Source organism: Syngnathus leptorhynchus, chromosome 6, assembly GCF_054491065.1.
Source record: "Syngnathus leptorhynchus isolate UIUO chromosome 6, UIUO_Slep, whole genome shotgun sequence".
NCBI classification, from domain to species: domain Eukaryota; kingdom Metazoa; phylum Chordata; class Actinopteri; order Syngnathiformes; family Syngnathidae; genus Syngnathus; species Syngnathus leptorhynchus.
Genome location: NC_141200.1, coordinates 1,497,856 through 1,521,452, shown reverse-complemented (window position 1 = coordinate 1,521,452; position 23,597 = coordinate 1,497,856). Strand labels below are relative to the sequence as shown.

The 23,597-nt window shown below is 42.7% G+C and overlaps 2 protein-coding genes and 1 long non-coding RNA gene across 16 annotated transcripts; 1 reads left to right on the top strand and 2 right to left on the bottom strand.

The window, feature by feature from the left end:
• Positions 1-8,998: 8,998 nt before the first annotated feature.
• LOC147055135 (uncharacterized) lies at positions 8,999-12,747 on the bottom strand. Of its 3 annotated transcripts, XM_085914712.1 has the most exons (14): positions 12,491-12,747; positions 12,211-12,348; positions 11,951-12,130; positions 11,819-11,849; positions 11,678-11,747; positions 11,261-11,360; positions 11,111-11,180; positions 10,913-11,035; positions 10,710-10,847; positions 10,361-10,643; positions 10,009-10,249; positions 9,861-9,945; positions 9,728-9,794; positions 8,999-9,659 (listed from the first exon to the last, which is right to left on the bottom strand). In XM_085914712.1, exons 1-14 carry the CDS (start codon positions 12,514-12,516, stop codon positions 9,271-9,273), a joined length of 1,941 nt encoding a protein of 646 aa, XP_085770838.1. In that variant the 5' UTR covers positions 12,517-12,747; the 3' UTR covers positions 8,999-9,270. The 3 variants fall into 3 exon arrangements, with proteins under 3 accessions (XP_085770838.1, XP_085770835.1, XP_085770837.1); XM_085914709.1 differs by having other exon boundaries at positions 9,728-9,945; XM_085914711.1 differs by having other exon boundaries at positions 9,728-9,945; positions 12,520-12,747.
• A 927-nt stretch (positions 12,748-13,674) lies between these two features.
• On the top strand, positions 13,675-23,487 carry LOC147055133 (uncharacterized). Of its 10 annotated transcripts, none has more exons than XM_085914267.1 (32): positions 13,681-14,238; positions 14,435-14,676; positions 14,746-14,860; positions 14,931-15,104; positions 15,170-15,276; positions 15,347-15,484; positions 15,655-15,806; positions 15,937-16,007; positions 16,112-16,169; positions 16,251-16,289; positions 16,367-16,603; positions 16,689-16,775; positions 16,824-16,894; positions 17,262-17,747; positions 17,895-18,010; positions 18,092-18,274; positions 18,366-18,384; positions 18,595-18,697; positions 18,764-18,920; positions 19,015-19,072; positions 19,148-19,288; positions 19,376-19,727; positions 19,787-20,292; positions 20,377-20,529; positions 20,973-21,148; positions 21,220-21,313; positions 21,406-21,483; positions 21,585-21,690; positions 21,800-22,050; positions 22,113-22,349; positions 22,602-22,647; positions 22,758-23,486. In XM_085914267.1, exons 2-32 carry the CDS (start codon positions 14,465-14,467, stop codon positions 22,853-22,855), a joined length of 4,821 nt encoding a protein of 1,606 aa, XP_085770393.1. In that variant the 5' UTR covers positions 13,681-14,238; positions 14,435-14,464; the 3' UTR covers positions 22,856-23,486. The 10 variants fall into 10 exon arrangements, 9 of the variants coding, with proteins under 9 accessions (XP_085770393.1, XP_085770390.1, XP_085770394.1 ...); XM_085914268.1 differs by having other exon boundaries at positions 13,682-14,238; positions 16,842-16,894; XM_085914266.1 differs by having other exon boundaries at positions 13,683-14,238; positions 16,689-16,894; positions 21,556-21,690; ... (1 more) ...; positions 21,978-22,050; positions 22,758-23,485.
• Positions 14,714-18,584, bottom strand: LOC147055134 (uncharacterized). Of its 3 annotated transcripts, XR_015066417.1 has the most exons (6): positions 18,157-18,584; positions 17,611-17,715; positions 17,414-17,531; positions 17,255-17,297; positions 16,831-16,899; positions 14,714-15,229 (listed from the first exon to the last, which is right to left on the bottom strand). It is a non-coding gene; the product is annotated as an uncharacterized LOC147055134 (long non-coding RNA). The 3 variants fall into 3 exon arrangements; XR_015066416.1 differs by lacking the exon at positions 17,255-17,297 and having other exon boundaries at positions 16,831-16,916; XR_015066415.1 differs by lacking the exon at positions 17,255-17,297.
• Positions 23,488-23,597: the final 110 nt, after the last annotated feature.

Sequence of the window (23,597 nt, the reverse complement as noted above, 5' to 3'; positions counted from 1 at the left end):
TCGTTGCCTCAAATTCTGATCAACCTTTCTGCCTTTTTCCATTCACTTTCCATGAGTGCGTTCCCACACTTTTTCTCCACAAATCATCTGGTACGTGATGTTACTCGAGAGTTGTGTCTTTATAGGGGCGGGGGGGGGGCAAAAAGACAGTTTATTCCTTATTTAATCTGTGGGAGTGTCTGTGTCGTGGAAAAGTGACCCTATTCATCACACCAGCTCTGATCTTCTCCCACATTGGGACAAATACCATAAACACATCTTTTTTTGCTTGGTTATTGTCACATGCGCTCCAAAAAATATCAAAAGAAATCAATTCTGATTGCTAGTAAGTGTGTTTATACCCAGTCAGCGCTAGCAAGCCAGCGCTAGCTAGCTATATTGAATGACATGGCTGTTACACGGTCTGCTCTCTAGTGGCCACTCATTGCATTGTTCTGCCTGTCACCATCCATTGCTGGATTGGCGACATTCAAATTTAATCTGACAAAGGGACCCGGAGTCCGAGAACGTTGGGCCTGTCCTTTCGTAAAACATCATCAGTCTTCGATTCTACGCGTTCACTGTTTGAAAAGGAACGACTTGCAGATGGGGAAAGAGAGATGATGTTTAAATCACTGCAAGTTGTTTAAGAGTGTGCTGTCTTTTATTTTGGAGCGTACATTTATAACGTCATCTCCAAAAGATGTCAATGAATATATACAGCCGCTAATGTTATTTACCGCAGGCATTGCGTCGTGAGCATTGGCTGCTTTTCTTCGAAGCAACACCTGACTTTTTGCTTACATTGTCCCGATTGGCGGCCAAAAAGAAATAAAATGCACACAACGTGCAGCAGCTCCACTTGACAGTCAGGCTTCGACGTATTTCTTGAAGAGCTGTATGAGTTGACAGCCTCATTGAATCCTGCTTTCTCCGCACCGTTGCTTCTGGAAAGCCTCAAACCACTTAAAGCAACAAAATGGAGAAATGAGACACTTTTATAATAACAGCTTGAAGAAAATGTGCACTCTAGCTGGGTTGTAAAAAATAAACATAAAAATAGGAGAAAAGCTTCGCTTTCATTCCAATGATGATCCCCGGATTACCTGCGTACTTTTGGGGAGCCATTCTGTTGTCTTAGCATTAGCGTCATGCAATTGAAGTCCGTAGGGAACAGATGGCTGGCTGGACTTTTGAAACTTTTGAGCTTATACAAAAGAAAAGTCCATAGGGTCTAATTTCAATTTTATTTCATCATTTATGATGGCTTCAAGTCGGCTGTGAGCGCTCCCATATCGGCGCAGCCCTCCTGCGCAAAATTAGCAACATTGATTATTTATTCATCCCTCTTGTTTATTCATTGTATGTGCCTTCTTGTTTTTACTTTTTGTGTTGTTTTCTTGGATGTTTTGTAATATGTCTTGTCACCGTGGGATAGCGGGAAACGCAATTTCGATCTCTTTATGTGTCTTGGCATGTAAAGAAATTGACAATAAAGCAGATTTTGACTTTGACCTGCTTCTGCATAACCATTTCATGTCAAGACCAGAAAGGCCTCACATGAAATTGAATTCCTTTTATTTTCTTCATCTTTTATTGCTTCTCTCTGTACCTGCAAGCTAATGGTAGCTATAGTACTAATAACGCTCACAATAAGACATCATTGGATTACAAATGGAGCTTCTCTCGATACGCACGCTCGGGATTTGACCGTATCTCATTTGGGGTAAATAAAGTGGTCCGCAATTCTGTCTTTATTAAAGATTCTACTGGGGAGAGATGAGACGTGGACTGTTGCACATCCTCCTGCTGCACGTGCGATCACTTTTCATTCGGCTTTTCGTTTGTGCAACGCTGAAGACGATTGCAAAGTAGCAGCACGCAGAGCTGCCATTTGTTTTCCAGACCTCCTGCACGGCTTCTAAATACTAATTGGAACACAGATATCCACAAGTTTGCAAAAGCGACAAAATGAATGCACGCCACGCCACATAAATCAGCAGGTCAATTTGTTGGTGTCATTACAAGTGGTTCCTCGCGTCATTATTCGGACTGAGCAAAATAGGAACGTCAACAGATAATTCGGTTCAACTCTTCCAACATGACACAGCAGCCAATCAAATGATTTATTGTAAGTGAGGCAAATGTGTGTGCGTGTGCAAGCGGTGACGTCCGAGGAAGAAAGGAAGACCGCGTAGGAAAAAAAAAAAATACAGATTTAATATGCTGCTGTCACATAAGTGGACTATTGTTCTTATCCACTCAGATCAGTCCGGGATGACATTTTCCAAGTTGAACTCATGAAATAACATTTAGAGTACGGTGTACATATTTTCAATTTTTATTCGCAATTGGAGTGATTTTAGTTACTTGAAAAAAATGACTCAAAATATATATTTTTTTATTGAAATAATAATAATAATAATATTAATAACAATAATAATAATATTAATAAAAATAAGAGTTAATGATGTATATAAATTTATTAAATATTAAAAGAAATATAAACGTGGTGTTTGGCCGGATTCAGATGATACTTTTCCAATGTGCTGATTTTAGGGGGTCTCATAATGGCCATCACTTCCAAGTCCACTCAGAAAGAAACCAAAAGACATTTCTCCGTACATTTACCTCATTGCGGTGTCAACTTATTTCATAAAAACAAATGTAGCCGTTCAATATGGTTTCAATATCTTTCTTTCCCCTCATCTGAACTCCTTTGCCTGGCAGGCAAATACAAATGAACGATGCTGATCTTTTTTTTTTTTTGGGGGGGGGGGGTGATGAATTCGTCTTGGCGATAAATCTCATGAGCATAAGCGGGCTGACAAAGAAAGGGGGCAAACCGACCGACCGACGGACGGACGTCAAAGACGTTTGGCGTTGATCAAGTGTTGCCTCAGATGCAGCTTGACGCGTTACCTGACAACCTGCGAGCATCCATCACAGTCGCCCCCGAACTAAACGCATGCATATCGGAGCAGCTGCGGCGCCTTGTGCAACATATTTCCGTACAGATGACAGCGCTTATTTTATTTTTTTCCACTCTGTCATAGCCGCATGACCTAACAAGATAAATGACCTGGCCTTTTTTTTTTTTTTTTTTTTTTTTTTTTAACCAAAACAACCTTCTCACAGATCACTGTGACCGCCAATTCTTACTCAACCACAATGAAAAAAAAAAAAAAAAGAATTCAGACCACCTCCAACTATGTTGCTCACTTTTCCAAGACTCAAAGATCCAAATTGCAATGCCCGAGGGTCCCAAGTTGGCAAGGGATGTTTATGTGAAGCAGATAACAAGTAGCCACTGAATTCCACCGCACGTATACAAAACAAGCCCGGCTGAGGAAAATGTATTTTCTCAGTGCGTGAGCCAACCCTCCAAAATATGAGCTCGTCTGTTGCTAGTAGCTCTCAGTTGGAAGTCCCTTCACAAATGAATCAAAGTCTTGCTAAGAAGCGTACATAACTTTTCCCTCAGTGGAGTTTTATTTCTGTTGCATCCTGTTGCCTAGTTGACAGTCAAAACAAAGAAAGAAAAAAAATAAGAACACACAGAACATATTTAAATGCCTCGCAGCCCATATAATTAGCACTTGTAGCTGAGAAGATAAATAAAAAATCTAAATATTAGGTCATCCTAAACTTGCTTCTTTTTACCATTTTTTTTTTAAGTCAGACATTTAAAAAAAATCCTGCAAAGACATTTAACTCTCCAACTAAGGAGAATTTGCTGTTATTTCAAATGTCAGCAGACGCAGGTGATTAGTTAAAAAAAAAACCAGAACACAGCCACAATTAGCGCTGTCTGCTTGTTGACAACAGAATTTAATAGGAAAAAAAGTGAGAGGCTACAAAAAGTAAAGCCATTTGCAGTTCTTTTTATTCCTTGGCTAGCTTCCCACATACTAACGGCTCCTTCAAAACACGTCGTTTGTGGCCATTTTTATCCTGGAATGAAACAATCTCCAAGCTGTCAGGGACAAAAGTTGTAAGCGGACAATAGTCGACGGCGCAAAACTCCTCCACCTCCCCCGTTTGACTCTCAGCGCCTCGGAAACCGAACCCCGTGGTGTCAGAGGTTCCTCGGAATGTCGGCTTTCTACGAACGGCAATGAATCATTTTGATGCCAAAACTCTCGCGAGAACGCTCTCGCACCGCAAACAAAGGCGGACGTGCCGAGACAACGGCAAGCTCCATTAAGAAAACATTTGCTCACTTTCACATGGAAGAAGAAGGACGAGGAGGAGGGGGGGGGGGTGTTATGCCTGCTGCTCAGCCATCTTCTGCGGCCCTCCAACACATTTTGGATGAACTGCGAGGCTGAACGTAGGCCAAGAAAGACCTTTCACTCTGCGGTCGGCCTTACTATTGCTCTTGGGATGTTAGAGGAGCAGGCAAAAACTTCATTCGCATATAGGTGACGGGTCTCTGGCATATTTCGAGTCCATGTGGTATGTTAATTCATCAAAAGTTTCAACAGAGCACGGCTGCTGTCTGCTGGTAATAGTTGAATGTATCAAATCAGGCCACAAATTACAATCTTGCAAATGATTAAGCACCAGAGGAGTCAGGGGAAAAGAAATATAGTTGTATAGTTAACCCGAGTTTTCATCAAAAATCAGATAGGTTTTATCCTTGCAATGTATATTGAACAATATTATGGTGAGCTCCTGGAACATTCGAATATCAAAGACGTCCGCGTGGAAGACGAATGGCACCGACTTGTGTTTTATTATATGAAAATAAAACATGGAAGAAAGAGGATACGTCACAAAAGTTTGTAAAAAGCCTCCAAGATGGAGTTTGTGAGGGATTGCGCAATCCAAGGTGAGGCTGGCCGGCTGCCGCCTCACTTGACAAGTACCTTGTGTATTTGAACAGTGGCGCCTTCTCTGTTGACATGCACGCCACCACTATGGAACCAGGTCTACGTCCTACCGAGAACCCCCCCCACCCTGGCTTGTTTTGGACTGTTAAGATCTGTCCAATTCCCCCGATGGCGCGTGGGATCCCCGACGGGAGGCGTGGGAGGGCGTTGGCGGCTGGGAAATTGCCATTTGTGTCACTGATGCTTGAAGTTGTGATGCGTGTCAGGATGTAAACTGATGGCAGACATCCCGTTTCCCATGGAGGAAAGCGTCGTGTCGTAGAGTTAAAAAAAGAAATGATGAATGAAATGCATTGGGGAAAATAACAAATAAGAATTTCTGAAAAAAAATCTCAGTTTGAGAGTCAGCACGCAATTGTCCCCGGTTGTCATGGTAACAAGAGCCGGACTGTTTGGAGGATGTTTTCGAATGTTCTGATGACTTTTCCATCGGGTTTCACGTGATTGACATTGAAACGCGAACCGGAGTGCGACTTCAGTGTGTTCCCGCGGTTGCGGTTGTTCGGGTGATGACTGAAAGGAAAAGCAAGCCGGCAATCTTCCGTCGGTCCAAACCATGCCGAAGAATTGGCTTCCGTCGCTCATTTATTGGTGATGACTCTTTTTATTGTTATTTTTTTTCCGTTTTGTGAGCAATGAGCAAAATGTTTCATCCTGATCATCCCAGTAGTAAATGTTTAGTGGATATAAAAAGTCTACACACCCGTTTTACATGCCAAATTTTTGTGGTATAAATGGATTTTGATATTGATTATTTGTAAACACTGGAAGAGATTTTTTTCTTTGGAAAAACAAGTGTTGCATATCTAAATTCCTAAATGAATCCATTCACAGCAAACTTTGTTTGAATTCAAATGTAGTTTTCTTTTTGGTTGAGGTTCAAATTGCCGCACTATGTGGGCATATTTGAAGTATAATATCCAAATTCTACTGAGAGCTCAAATCCTTTCCAGAACTTTTTCTGTTTATCTCAAAGTCCAAATTATGAATAATGGTGTCGATTGATGACTTCACAGAAAGCAACGACACCCTTCTGTCTCATAAGTTACATCTGTGAACAACATGTTACGCAATATCCCCCGCTGTGCCAGTTCAGCAACTGTTTTGAATTATGAGCTGGCAACATGTGTCAATTTTTTTATTATTTTTGATGAATGGTAATTTGAAGATGCTTATAATTGAACCGTAAATGTATCCTTTAGCCAAACATTTTTTTTGACAGCAAATAAATAGTGACTTGGCGCCATCTATCAGTTCTGCTGGGTCAATTTCATAACATGTTGTTTTTCTGCCCCTCGGTGATCCCGTGAACATTTCCCCGACGCGACCATGCGTGGATGTCCTCACCGTGTCTCGCAACCTCTTTGATTCTCCACTGGTGTGACTCAAAGTTTACCAGTGCGAAGTTCGATGAGAAAACAAGCAAATCTTTTCCAGATGTTCCCGCCGACTGTTTGCATTTGTCAAGCGAGCAGCGGGTCCAAAACAGGAGAGAAAAAAAAGAGGTGAAAAAAAATGTTTTGTGACCTCGCTTGTTGACCCCACGGAGACAAAAACAGGACACGGTCAGTGGAGACTTTTTGAAATTTATGCCAGCAGACGTTGTGTGTTTTATTTTTTGTTAGAAGAGGGGAAGAAAAGATCATCACATTAAAATGACTTTTCCTGCTCTATATCAAATAGAAAAATAAATAAATTCACCCAAGTGTTCCCAGATTGGTGTTCCAATTTCCTGCCACTTGTGACCTCACGTGTGCTGGCTGTCACACGAGGCAAGCGAATGTTTTCTTATGTCACAGCGGGGGAATCCATTTAACACGGCCATGACCTTACGAGTGAAGTAGCGGTTAGCGCGTCTGCCTCACGCTTTGGTGGTTTTGGGTTTCAAAGCTTCCTCACAAATTCCATAACGGACATGGAAGACTCACATCTGACCTAAGGCGGCCATCTTGCTTTTTTCTTTGCAAATTCCAAAATGGACATGGGAGACTCGCATCTGACTTGCTTTTTTTCCCCAAAATGGACATGCTAGCTCATTGTCCATACATCTGACTTAAGGCGGCCATCTTGCTTTTTTTCCCAAAATGGACATGCTAGCTCATTGTCCATACATTTGACTTAAGGCGGCCATCTTGCTTTTTAAGTTCAGTGGCTAAAATTTTGCCGAAGAAAAAACTTGAATAACAAAAGTGAATTACAACAAGGGTACAATTTCTCCCAACTATTACAATCAATTACTTTTTATTCCACAGATAAAACAAAAGTGATTTACAGAAAGATACAACTCCCTTCAGAGATAATGGCTCCAACACAGTTTGATTTATCTCTGGTATGAAAGTTGCAGCCGATCATATGACTTAATAATAAATAATAACATGAATTGCGTATTTTATCTTTTCTTTTTTTTATGCCATTCTGGCAGCGAGAAGTTGTAATGTTGCTGGCAAAGCCTTAGAGAAGCCTTGGAGGTCTTTTTTTTATATTCTTTATTCATTTACTTATTTATTTAAATGTTGTAGTTCCCTGGCACCCCAGGCTTGAGACTCTTACTGTGTCTGTCCATGTTTTAAAGACATAAGATGATTGATTGTGCAGCACATTCTCCTTTTCTGGCTTGGTGATTGCAGTTGAGATGCTTTCCAGACAGGATTTAGCGGGATGAGCTCTCCAACTGGTTTGAACTGCTTTCTTCTAGTCCTCTAGTCTAGTTGATGACACCATTAATAATGATAGTGGCCATTAATTTGGAGCTCCTCAGGGATAGAGACGCTGTAGCTTAGCGACAGTTTACACATTGAGATGACAACAGATTGGACATAAAAAAAAATGTTGGGCTGATTTCCAGGCTTGTGTTTCTGCATGTAAACAAAGAAGTCACGTTAAACTGTCATCTGGGAAGTAAATTGGGGGCACAACATTCCCATGGAGGGGTCCTCCAGTTTGAGGAAAACGGAAGTCCGCCACGTCCCTTATCTGGCCCATCGCGTTGGTGGCAGCCGCATTGACAACAACTGGATTGGTCCGAGAGCTTGGGGCCTGTTCAGTTTTAGCTCAGGATGAAGTGAGTAAGGAAATGCTTGTAGAAATATCCCCTTCCTCAAATTGTCTCCGTTTTCCCTCTCCTTGACCTAGAAAATGGATTATACCATGATTGCGTGTATGTATATGCGCTGAAAAATCAGGTTCAACTGGCTGACCGATATTTGTGCTTCACAAAAGCGGATGCGGCAATAGGAATCTTTAGAAATTTTAATATCTTATTTTATTTATTATTTCATTATTGTGATTTTATTATAATAATTATTATGTTCATTATTTTTTAGATTTATTTTTATTTTATTTTACTTTTTTTAAATTATTCCTGAATGGGGGGGGGCACTTCTGATTTATGGATTGGAAGTGATAGAGCTTGTTTGAGAAAAACAATTATTGATTTAAAGGAGAGTTGAACCCAACATGTTCCGTTCTATTTCAAGTGTGCATATTTGATGTTTTATTTAACTCTGCAAAGTACTTACTGTAAAAAAAACAATCATTTACTGTAATATTTGAATGTGCTCACCCACGGGGGCCGTTATACGGTTTAAGTGGTTTTTAAAAAAAAAAAATACATGATCAAAAAACATTTCCAGATGGCTGGAAACATCCTATGACCAGCAAATGAATGACACAAATAAAACCGAGGCATTAATTCCAAATTCCTCTGTGAGGAGGCTGAAAGGTGAGCACAGTGGTGTCAACTCTCAGGTAATCCAAAATGAACAAGTCTGACTGATTACAGATGTCCACCGTTTGCGCGGAAACAAATTTGACTATTGATTTAGCTTGCTTACATCCTCTAACGACGTAATTGCGTGCTCGGGGTTTTCCCGTCAAAGCTGAGGCGCAGTTCTGAGCCTCGGAGCTGCCTCGCGGGTCTCGACGTGCTCTCTCTCAAGAAGCTAATCGGCACCTCATTAAAAATGATTGACAGCAAACAAATGGTCCCTCGACAGGAAGTGGAAAAAAAACGCCGCCGTTAATGACGTTTTTTTTTTCCCCCAAGGGTAAAAATACATATGAAATCAGCAACTGTTTTGCCGATGACGCCATTCAGGAAATGCAGACCTGCTGCTTTGGATGGAAGCTGTGCTTTTTATTTTTTTTACACCCCAAAGTTGTCTTCCAATCTTCTCACTCGGTAGAAAGACTGAGAAGTCCTTGACGTTCATGTCAGTCAGTAGCATCGAATCAAACGTGGGGAGTTCTCAGAAAGCCCGGGCCAATGTTTACGCTTATCAGGCGTGAAAGATATTTGGATCTCCTCAAAATAGTTTGGATGTTTTAATCGGTCAGCTGCTACTTGAGAACACAGCCCAGAGCGTCGTCAGCGCACACCTGACCGATGAACGAGACTTTATTCGTTCGAAATCAGATCGGCCATGTCGTCAGCCATTCTTCTCGCTTCGCCAGTTGGGCGGCCCCATCTTCGCAAGGCCCACTTGGAGCGGACCGTGCCGGGCGCTTGTTGCGAAAGCCGCTGGAGGTGGCAGTCAATGGAAGTGAGCAGCGGGAGAGCCCAAATCTGGAGGCTCTGAAGGCGGGTATTCAAAGTGCTCAGCTCTCGCTCCAGCATTTCAAAACCACATCGCTGGAGATCCAGGAACACATCAAAGTCCCGATGCCAGTCCCGTCCATCGCTGGCTGGCTGCTGGCTGTGGGATTTGGCGTCGTTCCCCGTCACCCCGCCGCTTCCATTGCCATCATTGTCATCATTGATCTCCATCTCCTCCGTCCCTGGAGGATCTGCAAGACACACGGAAGGTCATCGCGGGTCTCCTTTAAAAGATATTTCCCAGATCCGCCAGCCTCACCAAAGTTCTCCTGCTCCTTGACGGTGCCGAGGGAGGAGGACTCGGCACTGCTTTTGTCTGCCAGCATCTGCGCTTTGACAAAATCAGACAACACCGCAATCAGATTTGTAATGCTTGAAGTCAAAGCACTCACCCTGGAGGCCTCGTTAGACTCCTTCTCAAGTTCCTCCGCATCTTGCTTTACGGAGGAACCCTGAGTGAGATCGTCCGACTCTAGTCTAAGGCAAACATACAGCGGTGTTACTTTCACGGCGGTTGGCCCGGCGAGTGAAAAGTTTCACCTCTGCTCGACCTCCTTGCCGAAGGCGGCGGCGTGAGCTTCCTTCTGTCTCAGCGCCGCAATGCACAGTTTCTTTTTTCTTTCATCCAAAAAACTAGCTTGCTCCTTCATTTCTTTCATAACTTGGATGTATTGGGATTCTCTTTCCAGCAGCTCGTTCTCTATGGAGTTGCCGTACGCCTTGGCCTTGGACAGCTCCTGTGTCAGGCTGGTCAAGGTCTCTTCCCGATTGGCCTTCTCGACTGGAGACAATAAGGTTGATGTTAGAAACTTCTCGCTACGAGGCACCCGTGCTAACAACTAGCTTGCGGTAGAACCAGAAAGGATCATATAAAAGTCCAACCACTACTGACTTGCAAGTTTCTCCTTCAGCCGCTGCTGTTCCTCCTTTTCTTGGAGCAGAGCTTTCTCCATCTCCAACCGAAGTTGCTCAGCCTCGGCCAGTCGGGCGTTGGCGATGGTCACTTCGCACTTGAATCCCCTAATCATGTTGTTCCACTCCAAGAGACTTTGGGCATCGTTGTCGCTGGTGAGTCGGAGATCTTGGCGAACATCTCCCAGCTGCTCGTTGAGGGTTTCGGACTCCTCCTTTTGTTGGACGCTGCTGTGCGCTTCGAGCTCTGCGCTCACGTCCTCCTGAAAGATGGAGCTGATTTTCATGTATTTGAATCTTCAAAGTGCTCCAGATGAGCTCCATCATACCTCACGATGTTTGCTCTTTTCTTCCGTGCTCGTCCCTTGCTTGCAGTCGGGATTCTTTGGTTTTTGCCGCTGCTGCGATTTCGTTCCTTCACGTTCCTGGCGCAACTGATCGTGGGCTTGTTGGAGTTCCTCTTCAACCTGGAAGGCAAGAGCAAAGAGTTCACAAATGGCTAAGCGCAATTGGATTTTTACAATGTGTCTACTTTGGTATGTTTGCTTCTTTTGCCGTCGTCTTCCTTGGTCTGCTTGAGTTTTTGCTGCAGTTGGGCGTTTGTAGAGCGTTCCTGACACAGTTGATCATGGGTCTTCTGGAGTTCCTGTTCCAACTGAGGTAGAGCGTAAAAGTCACGTCGCTGCCAGATCCGCAACAACAACAACGTTTCAATTGGTTCCTTGCTCACCTTGAGAATGTTGAGTTGAGCCATCTTGATGGTATTGAGGCAGTCTTCCTCCTGTTGCTTTGACGAAGATCTGTTGATGTTGACAGAAGAAAAGAGAAAAAAACTCAGCAGAGATCATTCGAGATGATTGGCCCAAGACCGAGGTTCTACCTGAGGTTGGCAAGTTCATCTTCTATATGTATGTTTTTGTACTCCACGACAGAAAGATCTTTAGCCTTATGCTCTTTAGGCTTCACCCGAAATTGGTCATCTGCTCAAGATAAGCCAAGAAAAGCATATGAGAGCAAAGTAATTCAATTCAATTACCATATTGGCCCCAATATAAGACGACCCCGATTATAAGACGACCCCCCCTCTTTTACAAGACGCAAGTTTGAAAAAAGCCTTTGTCTAAACGCCGAATGTAAGACGACCCCCCCCCCCCCCTTTTTCAGTTTTATTTCAATGAAAAAAACCTAGTCTTAAATTCGGGCCAATATGATAAAAATCAAATAAATAAATCATTATTTTTGAATACACTTGGGCATTACAACCAACATGAATTGGAGGTGAAGACTCCAAGTTCACCTTCAGTGAAAAATGAGGTGGACGTGAAGTCATCAAGGTATTCCGAGACGCCGCCGACCTCTTCCGTGCGCTGAAATTCCAATGATTGCATTTCACTGTGATGACACATTCCGTGAAAAGCCGTTTTGCTTTATTGCTTACCTGTTTGTTCCCATTTTGCTTACATTGCGATCTGTTGACAACAAAGATATATTTTAGAAAATAATATTTGTCTCTCAGTCTAATTTACCTCCGCATCAGCAAGAATTTCATCCAACATCAAAAAAATCGTACTTTCCCTCATCGTCACTTAAAGCGATGTCATCGTACACCGCAGGATTTCGGTTGTAACGACCGGCTCGGTTCGAGTGGGCCTTGCTTAGTACTTCCAGCAGCGAGATCTTCTCGGCCGTCCGCTCTTCCGATTTGTCTGTAATGGAGAGCCGCTCGGACAATGGCGATACCGTCCATGTTCTGCTCGGGGAAACAAAGGCGAGGCAAAGCTGGAAGCTCCGTTATGGTGATTTGAAAAAGAATAATTTTGCTGTGCGTACCTGGCTTCCGGTTTCTCTGAGCACAAAGAGGTGTCATCTTGATTTAACACCTCTTTGCTTTTCAGCGAACTGCCTTTGCCGCCCACTTTGTCCTGTTGGTAGCTTTCTGATCCTCTTCCACTGTCACTTGCACTCCCACTGCACACAAGTTGCAGCCATTGGCTTCATTTATTCTTTTTTGCAAAATACGCCAACAATTTGCATTACCCAATCAGAATGAAAATATCAACGCTACTAATACCATTGCTACCGATATATACGTGTGTGAATATATACGTACACAGGCCCGGAAACAAAGTTGGTCATTACCAAAATGAGAACATGGTCCTCTTGTGGTCCACGCTTGAAAGATAATGCACACGATTTTTTTTTTCCTCCAATGGAAGAGCTGCTAATAATGTTAGACGAAACTCAAAATAATTGCTTGAACTATTTCCATAGGCATTTTATGCATTGTGCATAAATAGAGCAGATTTTTCAATACATTATAACTTGCTCATCATATCATGGAACACAGGTGGAGGTTCCATACAAGAAGAAATGAAATCTCATTTGCATGATTGATGGGGTTTCTCCCTTAATTGCATATCCAATACCCTTCGCCGCTTCTATTTAGAGGATCTGATGTGCTTTAAATGATAGATGACACAAACACATTAAAGTGCTAATACAAAGCAGTGACATCATCTTCATTATGTTGTTGGAAGCTCCCCCAAGGTCAACGCCCCCAAATTGGGGAAACATTCCTTTTTCTGAAGAGGATATTCACTCATTACAATGTATAACAGGGATTAGAAATACTTCAATCCCCCGTATGGATTTCTACTTGCTGGTTTGCCAGGTTGCAAATGACTTTTGATGTCATTATTGAGCCAGCAGGGGAGGAGCCTGGGAAGAGAACGTCCTTGCAAATACAACGAGGACTGGAGTACCAAAGTAGAGCTGTTCACAATAATCAATGATAATACATTAGATTACTCTAATTACTATTGCTTATTTGCATGTCTGCGCGATGCATTAATAATATTTTGCAATTATAGAAAATAATTGATAAGGTATCAGCTCTGTTTCCCTTTTTTGTCAATGTCTTTGTGCTCCTGCTACAAAATTAATTTCAGTTTCAGGGACAATAAAGAGATTCTGATTCTGGATGGAAAATAGTGATGTCATGGATTATTTTTGGGGTTTGTGATGACGGTGTCTCAAATGGTGCTCGAACAATTATTGGTCTTGCATGTCTTTTCTGACAGCGTCTCTTGCACTTCACTTGCATCGTAAATATTTTATAGACCAACACCTCCACCTAGCGGTCAATTATGAAAACTCAAACCCACTACAAGAACATGCACGACCACGCCACACCGTTATTTGTGTAGTTTTTTTTCTGTAGCTTTCAGTCGTCGAGCATGATAAATTGTCTTCGCACACTTTCCGCCATGTTTTCTGTTTTTTTTAAATGTGGCGTTTAAAAACGTCATTAGGTGGAGAACTGAAGAGAATTTCTCTGCTTTGAGGCGTGCAGTAAAGCAGCTTGACAGCCTCGAGCGTGTCATGCCGCGTTTAGCAGGTTTTTATTTAATTTATTTTATTGGCGTTTGGTAGTTTCATCCATCGCCATTTGCGGATAAAAAAAATATTCATTTTAGACAGTAAATAATCATTTTCATAATAGTTAGCTCGGTGACTTAACTGCGTTGTTCTTGGGGCCGTTTAATACCAATGGATTTGTAACATTATCCAGATGTAATGTGTTTGTTGTAAAGGGCGTTCTGTTGGTAAATTCATTTCAATACCGTTTTGGGGAATATATTGATTTAATGACCTACTTTTTTTTTTTCACGATGACGTCACCTGTACTTCCGGTTCTTGGCATCAAAAGTAAACAAACACTTTCATGTCATTTGACCCAGGCAGGACGATGACTAACCCTGGTCAGCTTGATTTTTAGACTTCTCTGTTTAAGTATGTGAAGTGTCAGTCAAAAGATGAGGTAGATTGCTTCAACCTGAGTCATATTTTACATTTCAGGTAAGTTTATGGAAGCTCATTGGTGCCATAATAGCGAGGAAAAAAAAAAAGTTCAACATCACATTTTAACGTGATATGTGTCTGGCTGCTGCATTCGCCGTTATAAAACAAAGCAATTATTTCATATGCGCAAAGTTACCAAAACTAATGAATGTGACTTTTCTGGAATAAGGAGTTTTTATCCTACATCAATTAGGTGACGTTGCTACGCTCTTGCTGTGTCAAGATGAAGAAATTATTTGCCAGTTTCTCCAGTAAGATGCGCTCATCAAGTAGTGCTTCTGAAAGTGGGAGCCCAGCCACCGCTGGTGCTGGCTACAAAGTGATTAGAAGGAAAATGGAAAAGTTGCACAAGGCTGCCTGGCTGGGTGACGTCACCAAGCTGCGGGGTTATGCCATGTGCGATGATGATATTAATAAGGTGGACGAGCAAAACAGGTAAGCGTCTGTCCAATGATGTCACAGACAGGTAAAAAAAAAAAAAGCCTGCTTATCATCTATTTCCAGGACAGCCCTTCATCTGGCCTGCGCCAATGGACATGCTGAGGTGGTGGAATTCCTTTTAGGGAAACAAGCCAACATCAATCTGCGCGACAGCCACAGGAGGACTCCCTTGATGAAGGTGAGCCAAAGCAATTTCATAGCGGATACATTTTGCTTGATAAGCTTCCGTTTTGTCGTCATGTGACCAGGCCGTGCAATGCCAGAATGACGTGTGTGTGAACCTTCTGCTGGACAACAAAGCTGATCCCAACTTGACAGATGTGGACGGAAACGCAGCTTTACATTTGGCGGCCAATATCCCCTCACTCTCTTGTGTCATCATGCTGGTGAAGAAGGAGGCTGAGCTCAATGTCAAAAATCTGGTGAGTCCATCTCTTGTCTATTCTAAATGCAACATCATTCCCATGTCTGTGATCTCATTTTGAAGAAAGGCCTTTCACCCCTGACCGTGGCAGTCCGAGGAGATCACGTGGCGGTGGCCGAGTATCTGTTGAGGAAAGGCGCTGATGTTAATATTTTAGACAAACACCAAAGGTTGGAGCAAAATGACGACACGCCCTACAAAATGGAAAGAAATGTTGTTGAAAGAAAACAAAACTTTCAGGTCACCGTTAATGATTGCCGCTGGCAATGGACACACGGATATGGTGCGGATGCTTTTATCCTTTCAAGCAGATTTGACGCTGAAGGATAACAAGCGACTGTCGGCGAAGGACTACGCTGTTGAGAACGGTCATCGAGCGTAAGTTCATTTTGTCTTTGCTACCGTTTTTTTTTCCAGACACTTCCGCTTATATGAGTGAGTTGAATTGAGTTTACTGCCACCGCACAGCGCTTGTGTCTGAGTTGCCTGGATATGGACTTCTGGCCCCAAAACGTAGTGATGATGTCATCGTCTTGAATCTCTTGTAGCTGCGCCCTCCTTATTAGTGAGCACACCAACAAAAGGAACCCGGCGGGCTCCCCGGCACCTCCGTTTGCACGTGACGAGATCGGCAAATTACAGCAAGGCAACCTTGCCGGAGCCCTGGAGACTTGTGGAGGACCATCCACTAGCAAAGATGGTGATGTCATCACGTCTTTAGAAGCGGAGTGTTAATGGACTTGTCGGCTCGTTGTATGACGCTTTCAGTTTAGTAGTCCCGTGAGGGGAAAATAAAAACGGCATCTTGAAGCTTTTGATTTGTTTAACAGGCTTCCATTCGCCTTTTAGCGAATGTGCCAGAACTGGACATGCTAGAAAAGAGAAATTTCAACCAAAAGAGGTCAGAATACAAGCTAACTATGGCCAAATTATTATTATTTTTTATTTTTTTGTTTCATTATTATTTTATTTATCATTTTTTAATAACAGTATTTGCTCCCTTAGACAGACAAAAACAAATGGCTTTTGAGCAAATGTGAAGAAGAGAGCCTGGAAAAGCTTGGTAAGTCTTTCTTTTTTTTTTTTTTTCCCCACCCATAACCGACGTGATTGTCTTTAACATCTTACTTGGTTCATTTGATAGAATTGACGGAAGAATTTGGAAAATTTGACTGCGACGAAGGTAACGCTTGGAAACGTAAAGCACCTAACGAAGCACATTGCACGTTTGGTCATTAAATGCCATCCGCCATCCATCAGCCTCAGACAACTCAAGCATTTCCAGTCCTGAAAGTCTGCCTGGATGCAAAAATGACCTTCAGCTTGAGGACATTCAAGAATGCTCCAGTTCATCTCTTGAAGATGTTTTTTACGTGCCTCCAAAGGCGCCCTTTGCGCTCTCAAAAACAATCAGCCCGGACGACAAAAAAGCCGTCGCATCTCCGAGATCACTCGTACGTCGCCATTCCCCAAACATGTTTCTTCAGGAGAGTGACGGTAAGACTCGACTGGCCTTTTTTTTTTTTTTTCTCAAATATGCACAGTATTAAAACGTGTCTTTGGAATGACGCCGCTTTTTCAGAATCCGATTGGGACGACGACAGTTTGATTTCATTTTGTGACCGGATCCAAAAGGACAAACAGCCGCTTGAGAAAGCAGTTGGGCGAGGTAAAAAATGCTCGCACGAGCGAGGGAGAGCGTGTTCTCTGTGTGAAGATCTCACCTCCCCTTCAGGCTCCCCCGAAGACGGCAAACCGAGTTTTCCTTCCGTCGAGCAGCGACAAAAGGTGACCTGTCACAAACGCACAGCTGTATTGGGAAGCGATATTAAAGTTAAAATATTCAAAGAATAAATAAATAAATAAATAATAAATAAATAATTAAATAAATAATAATATATTCAATATTCAAATAAAATAATATTAAATTAAAATTGTTTCTTTTTTTTTTTTTACAAAACACAGCTGTATTGGGAAGCGATATTAAAGTTAAAATATTCAATGAATAAAAATGAATATTAAATAATAATATTAAATTAAAATTGTTTCGTTTTTTATGCATATTGGAAATAAAATGTGCAGACATTTTATGTATTCATGTAAAAGCTTGCCTCTCGTCTTTTTTTTTTTTTTCCCTCCCCAACTCACATTTCAGACGGAGACAGCGCTACCCGAGACCTGTAAGGAGAGACTGAGCGACCGAGAGGAGGAGAAATCCGTTTCAAGTCATATTCAAAGTTTTCGGGAGATGTTCAACGCGCTCGCCAAATCAGGACGACCTAACAGAGAAAAGCAAAGCGTCTCTACCTCCACCTACGAAGAGTCAAACGATGAAAAGGACGCCAAGCCCCTTTGTTCCGTTCGCCAAGCCTGCCGCTCAGAGTCTGGATCAGACGACTCTGTGGCGGAGTCTCCACGCTGCTCCCTGAAAGATAACAAAATAGCAGAGTATCAGTCGCCTCCTTGTGAGAACATCATCGTGCTTGGGGAAGCAGAAGAGTCACCTCAGAATCAAGCGTCTCAGTTACTCGCCAAAAAGAAGGGAGTCTACTTTACGCCCGCACTTTGCATTGCTGGTCTAAACACAACTGCTGAGACTCAGGCTGGGCCTTTTCACAACAAGAAAATAGAAGAACCTGTGGTAAGTTTGCTCTCTCTCAAGTCAAAGCACAAAACTTCCCGGAGCTGTCCTCAATTCACCCCAGAGGTCGCGAGTCATAAATGTCACAGTCGGATGCTTACAAAATCAACTCAGGCACTGTCTTAAAAGTTTTTACTGCATTTTTAGGTGGCCCACGAGATTCATTTGACAGTGGAGACGCCTCCAAATGAGCCGAAAACCAACATAGCGAATCAAATTGAAGCTTCTTATCAAGAAGTCCAGACAGCTGTCACCTCTCGGAGGTTTGCACCATTTTCCATATTATGCTTCTTTTTTTTTTTTTGTTGTCTTCCACAACATTATACTTGAGTTTCTTACGACAGGGTGGAATCACCACGTCAGCGGATTTTCAACCCGAGCCCCGACGGGCGGACGAAGGACACCTCACCGTTTACCGTGGTTAGCGAAGCATATGACCTCAGTGTCACTCAGATCAAGGGTGCAATCGGCAGGCATCTCTTAGGCTTCGGCAGCAGTTTAAGCGACCTGTCGGAAGATGACGGAAGGTATACCTTCATGCTTGTTAGAGCGCCTGTATATATTCCAAAATCCAATTTTTCTTTTTTTTTTTTTATTTGCCACGGAATATGTGAAAAGAACACCAAGCACTATTGCGGTAAGTTTAAATTTCCTATTTTTTTTTTTAATTAATTTCATTTTTTTATTTATTTAATATTTTTATTTTTCATTGTGTTGAATTTCTAATTTTAATGTTTCACTATTGCGGTAAGTTTAAATGTTATATTATTTTTTTTATCTATGATACTTATTTTTTGTTTTTTCCTTTTTAAATTATTTATCATATTGCCAAATTTGTGAACGTCAGAACACCGAAGACTGCGAGCTATCCAAAGATCCCGACGATGGTGTCATTTCAGAGGACTCTGACATCATGCTCCACATTGAGAAACTGGACGCGGTCACTAAAGGTAACGTTGGTCGGAAAGCCAAATGATGTTTGATCCATGATCTCTGATCTGGTTTGTATTTCTCAGACTCCAGAAGTAAGAAGAAACTGTGGGACATCGACGAGCTCTGCTCGCTGAACGCAAACGGTCATCATGACACGCAGAGGCTTCAAGAACTGGAAATCACAAATCGTCTCTTGGAGCAAAGCAAAGTGGAGTCGAAAAGCGATGTGGAAAATCTCACGTAACGGCCGCTTTGTTTTCTCAGTTTATTTGATTTGATCTTTTCGTGTGAAATTAACAGCTGGCTTTGACTTGAAATATTTTTCCCCACACAGATTTCAGCTGAAAATGGCTATTAACGCCATCGTGTCGAATGAAAGTACCAACAAGAAGGTAAGGAAGAGCAACGTGGAGGTGGGCCATTTTGTTGAACTCATTTGTTGGATTTTCTCGGGATCATCTGGCCAGCTTGAGGAGGATCGCGCGCAGACGGAAACGCTTTTGGCGCTGAATCACAACACGCTCAATTCATTCATGCACACGTTAAACAGTCAACACGTCAAGCAGAAAGAGATGGAAGAGGAATACAAAAGAAGCAAAATCAATGAGGTCTTGGAATTGATCTCGATTTTTATACGTCTTGGTGTTAAAAAAAAAAAAAAAAAAATCAATCTGTCTTCCCCCGTTATCTTTCAGGAGCAACTGAGAGCAGAACTCGAGGAATTACAAGCCCACACCAGCATCAAACAGCGAGACCTCGCCGAGGAGAATGAGGCCCTCAAGGACCAGGTGGAAGATCTTCGCCAGGAACTCCGACTCGCCTACGACAACGACAACCAAAACGCCTTGGATTGGAACGATACCGTGACCTCGTTAAAGTACGAGCTCAAACTGGCCAACGAGCACCTGGAAACCGAGCAACAAGCCCACAGCAACTTAGCGGCTGAGTTCCAGTTGGCCCGCACCTGCCTGGCTGAGGTTGAGCGGGATCGGTCCGACTTGAAGAAAGCTTTGCGTCAAGAGAAGGACGATCACCAGCGACTCGAAAGTCAGTATTTGCGTCTCTGCTGTCGTGACGGCTCGTTTATAAAATTTGCTTCTCGCCAGGCGAAGTCGTGTGTCTTCGCGACAACGTCAACAAACTGTCCCAGAAGCTGTCCAAGACCAAAACGCAGGCAAACGCGCTGGAGAACGACGTTCGGCGATATGACGTGCAGATGGCGGAGAAGGACAAGCAGCTGAGCTACGCGCAGCGCGACAGCGACCAGACGGCTTTGCGTATCAAAGAATTGGAAGCCGCCCTGCAGGCCGAGAAGGAGCTGGCCGCTCGGGCCGCGTTACACCAAGAAAACGCTCAGGAGCACCTCAAGCAGGTTCACAACGAAGTCTCGTCGCTGCGCCAACAGCTGGAGGAGGCGCATAGCAAAGTTACGGCCAAGGAGAACGCTTTGACGGACGCCAAAAAAGCTTTTGAGGACACTTTGTTTAAGCTTCGCAGTGATTGCGAGGAAAAGCTCCAGCAAGGACGGACGGCGCAGAAGGAACTCGCCTCCAAGACGAATGAAGTTGAAACTCTCCTTCGGAGATTGGAGCAGGAGAAAACAGAGAGGCAGGTGAGATCAATACTTGATAGCACCTTTTTGGTGTAGATTACCTAACACAGTCGTTTTTGTCTGAATTTGTTTTGGGTGACATAGACTTGCCAGAGGCAGCTGCAGCAGGAGTTGGACGACTCCTTAAAGAAGCTTTCAAAGTGCGAAGCTTCTTTGGAGTTCAGCACGCGCTACCGCACCGACTTGGAAGGAGAGAAGACTCGGCTCCTCCAAGACGTTGACAAGCTAAAAGCAAAGGTGAAGTAAAAAAAAAAAAAAAAAATCTGTTACACTGTTGTCATCTGTAATAAAGCTCAAAATTATCAAGCAAATTAATCGACAATTATTTTCACTAGTCAATTAATAGGCGACCACCTCTAATCGATTAATTGTTTGAATTCATTTGTTCTCATCTGTATTAAAGCCCAAAATAATAATCAAGCAAATCAATCAACAACTATTTTCACAGTCGATGAATCGTTTTAATTGTTCCAATTAATTGGCGTCCCCCTCCAATCGATTAATCACTCTTATCGTTCGAATTGATTTGCGAATGTGTCATAATCGATTCGTCGTTTTACTCGTTTCAATTGATTGACATCTATTTTTATAATCGATTCACCGTTCTAATCCGAGCCCCTTGGGAATATTTCTTAGCACAGACAGTGTTTTGCCGACGATGCCTCTCCTCCATCATTTAGCTGCAGGAAAGCGAAGCCCAATGCATCCAAGCCGAGAAAGAAATAAAGGAGCGGGCGAGTCTTTTGGATGAACGAGAACGAGAACTGAGCATTGCGGCGCGCAAGCAGAAGGAAGCTCAGGCTGCCGTGGACGCCTCCAATGATGTCACCAAACAGCTGGAAGAAGCTGTGCAAAGGTAAAGTCACTCTCTCGATACACGCTAGCATGTCTTTTGACCCAATGTCATGTCGACGTGTGCCACACCAGGCTGGAGCTGAACAACATCAGGTTGGAGGCTTCGGCAAAGCAACAGTGCAACAAGTTTGATGCGCTTCAGAAGGTGGCTCAGGAGGACGCCAGGGTGAGCAGCGCGAAAACATATTTAAAAAAAAAAAAATAATAAAAAAAATCCCACAGCACCTCTAAAATTGGAAAAAATAAATATTTCTACAGATGAGAGGAGAATTGGAGGACTTGGTGACAAATCTTCAGAGTCGGAAGCTTACGTTGGAGGATCAACTCAACAAAGAGGCGAGCGCTGTGTTTTCGCACACTCATCGAACGTGAATCGATGCGGTACGACTTTTGCGGTCTTCTGTTCAGGTTCAAAAACATAACGTGTTGTCGAACAGTGCTCAAGACACTCAGGTCATGTGGGAGGAGGAGCTGAAGAACCGTTCCAAGTTAGGACTCCGTGTAGCAGAGCTGGAAAAGGAAAAACACGACATGAACACCCAGGTGGCCGTTAACTCATTCACTTAATATTTTTGACGTATTTAACCGTCAATGGCACTGAATGTTAAGTAGCGGTCAAAAACTCCAAATGTGCCAAATGTTTCTATTTCAGATGGAAATGGCCAAAAAGAAAGCCGAGGAATTAGCAGAACAAAAATGGTCCGTCGACTCTCGTCTGGACCAGGAGATAAAGAGAAACTCGGAGCTTCAAAAGGAAATCTACAGGTGCTTCCAAAACTTTGCCTCATATTTGTCATCACTATATTTCTGAATTTCACTCCCGAATTTAGGCTTCAATCTGTGCTTAAAATTGCCAAGAAGAAACTGCATGATCAGCAAACCAGCGTAGGGGACATACAAAAGGTTTGTCTCTGGCAAAATCCAATTTGGAAGCAATCGGCTTCATAGTTTTTCTTTTGTCTCAGTTAAATCTCCAGGTTGAGCAACTTCAGGCCGAGCTGGAGAAAGAGGTGTCCTCCCGCAGCCAGTTGGAGAGGACCAAGAAGCAGCTGGAGGAGGAGTTGCTCAATCTGAGACGAAGTCAAGGACCCCCTTCGGACGGAGCCGGCCCGGCGCCGCCAGCCAACGTCCAATACCGATGCCACTGCTTAAAAGTCCCGAGCGAAGTAGCGAGCTGCAGTGTGGAGGACTACCTGGCCAAGGTTGGTGTGATAAGCGTTGAATTGGTAATTGGCCATTTTGTATCAAATTTATTTTCACCTCTTTAGTCTAATTTAGTCCTTAGGCACCAATTGGTCATTTAAAAAAAAAAAAAAAAAAAAAAAAATACATTTTGGATCAAACCATGATGGTAGTTGTACTTCATTTTTCGTCCGTTATTTTCTCTGCCTTTTTCTGTAATTCCATGTACAATTCATTCTGTATCCGTTCTCATTGATTCCATTGCGTTGCAGATGCGGCAAGATCTGGACGAAGCCATGTCAAGAGAATTAAGCAATCGTAAGTACCCCAATTTGATTTGGTGCTTTTGTGTACATTCTCAAAGTGCCTCCTAAAGAAGAATGCGGAAATGATACGTTTTGTAACCAGTGTGCGTTCTCCTTCCTCAGCCTCTGTGAAACTGGACATGCCTTCGACGTGCGTTTCGCCTGTGAGTCGAGCAAGACAGCAGTACGTCAATATATTGAAGAAGAACCGGCAGGTATAAAAACCACTTTGGACAAAGATACCGAGCCAAGTGGACCATCCGAGAAATCCCAACCCAACTCGTGTTGGTGCTATTTTCAATTTGTAATGGTTTTATAAAGTCTCATTCAGGTGTTACATAAGCAAGTGAATGACATAAATGAGTTGTATATATTGTAGATATATTTTGCTATTTAGCCAACACTGTCTCTTTGTCCATGAATGTTTTGTATTGTGCTAAGCAAGAACTGACAGATGTGACACATCCAATTCCATTTAATAAACAGTCTTTTCTAGGAAAGTAGTACACATTTTGAATGGTAACAAAACTTATTACATTGACCGACCATCTGCGACTCATAACATTGGTTCAGTCGTGGTTCAAACAATTGCTGTGAATTTTTGTTGTACAAAAAAAGTGCTGTTGGACGTGCATTCAAATGTTAGTAGAAATGATAAATGCAATTCATATGTAAAGGTTGTAAATAATATTTAGGTTCATCTTTAAATTTCCCCATCAATGGGAATATGACATTCCTTTTTGTCAGTAGGGTATCCATCTTTTTTTTAATTTTTTTTATTGAAACTGGTTACAACCATGGTAAAAAAAAATGACCAGATGTCCCCAAACAATAACCAGTACAATTAAAACTGACAAAACCAAATTTTGGTCTAGTTTTTTTCCGGGACGACACGTGACAAAAATCTTTGTAAATTGGGCCATCCCCCCACACGCAAACATGGTATCTTCCATAAAAGTTCCA

Coding starts and splice junctions, on each gene's coding strand:
- LOC147055135 (XM_085914709.1), bottom strand. CDS start 12,516: ATGACCAACTTTGTTTCCGGGCCTGT. Junction 10,644..10,709: donor AAAAGAGCAAACATCGTGAG/GTATGATGGAGC, acceptor TCCATCTTTCAG/GAGGACGTGAGCGCAGAGCT. Junction 10,250..10,360: donor GCTGAAGGAGAAACTTGCAA/GTCAGTAGTGGT, acceptor TATTGTCTCCAG/TCGAGAAGGCCAATCGGGAA.
- LOC147055133 (XM_085914264.1), top strand. CDS start 14,465: ATGAAGAAATTATTTGCCAGTTTCTCCAGTAAGATGCGCTCATCAAGT. Junction 16,895..17,261: donor CCGTCGAGCAGCGACAAAAG/GTGACCTGTCAC, acceptor CTCACATTTCAG/ACGGAGACAGCGCTACCCGA. Junction 18,921..19,014: donor AGCGATGTGGAAAATCTCAC/GTAACGGCCGCT, acceptor TTCCCCACACAG/ATTTCAGCTGAAAATGGCTA.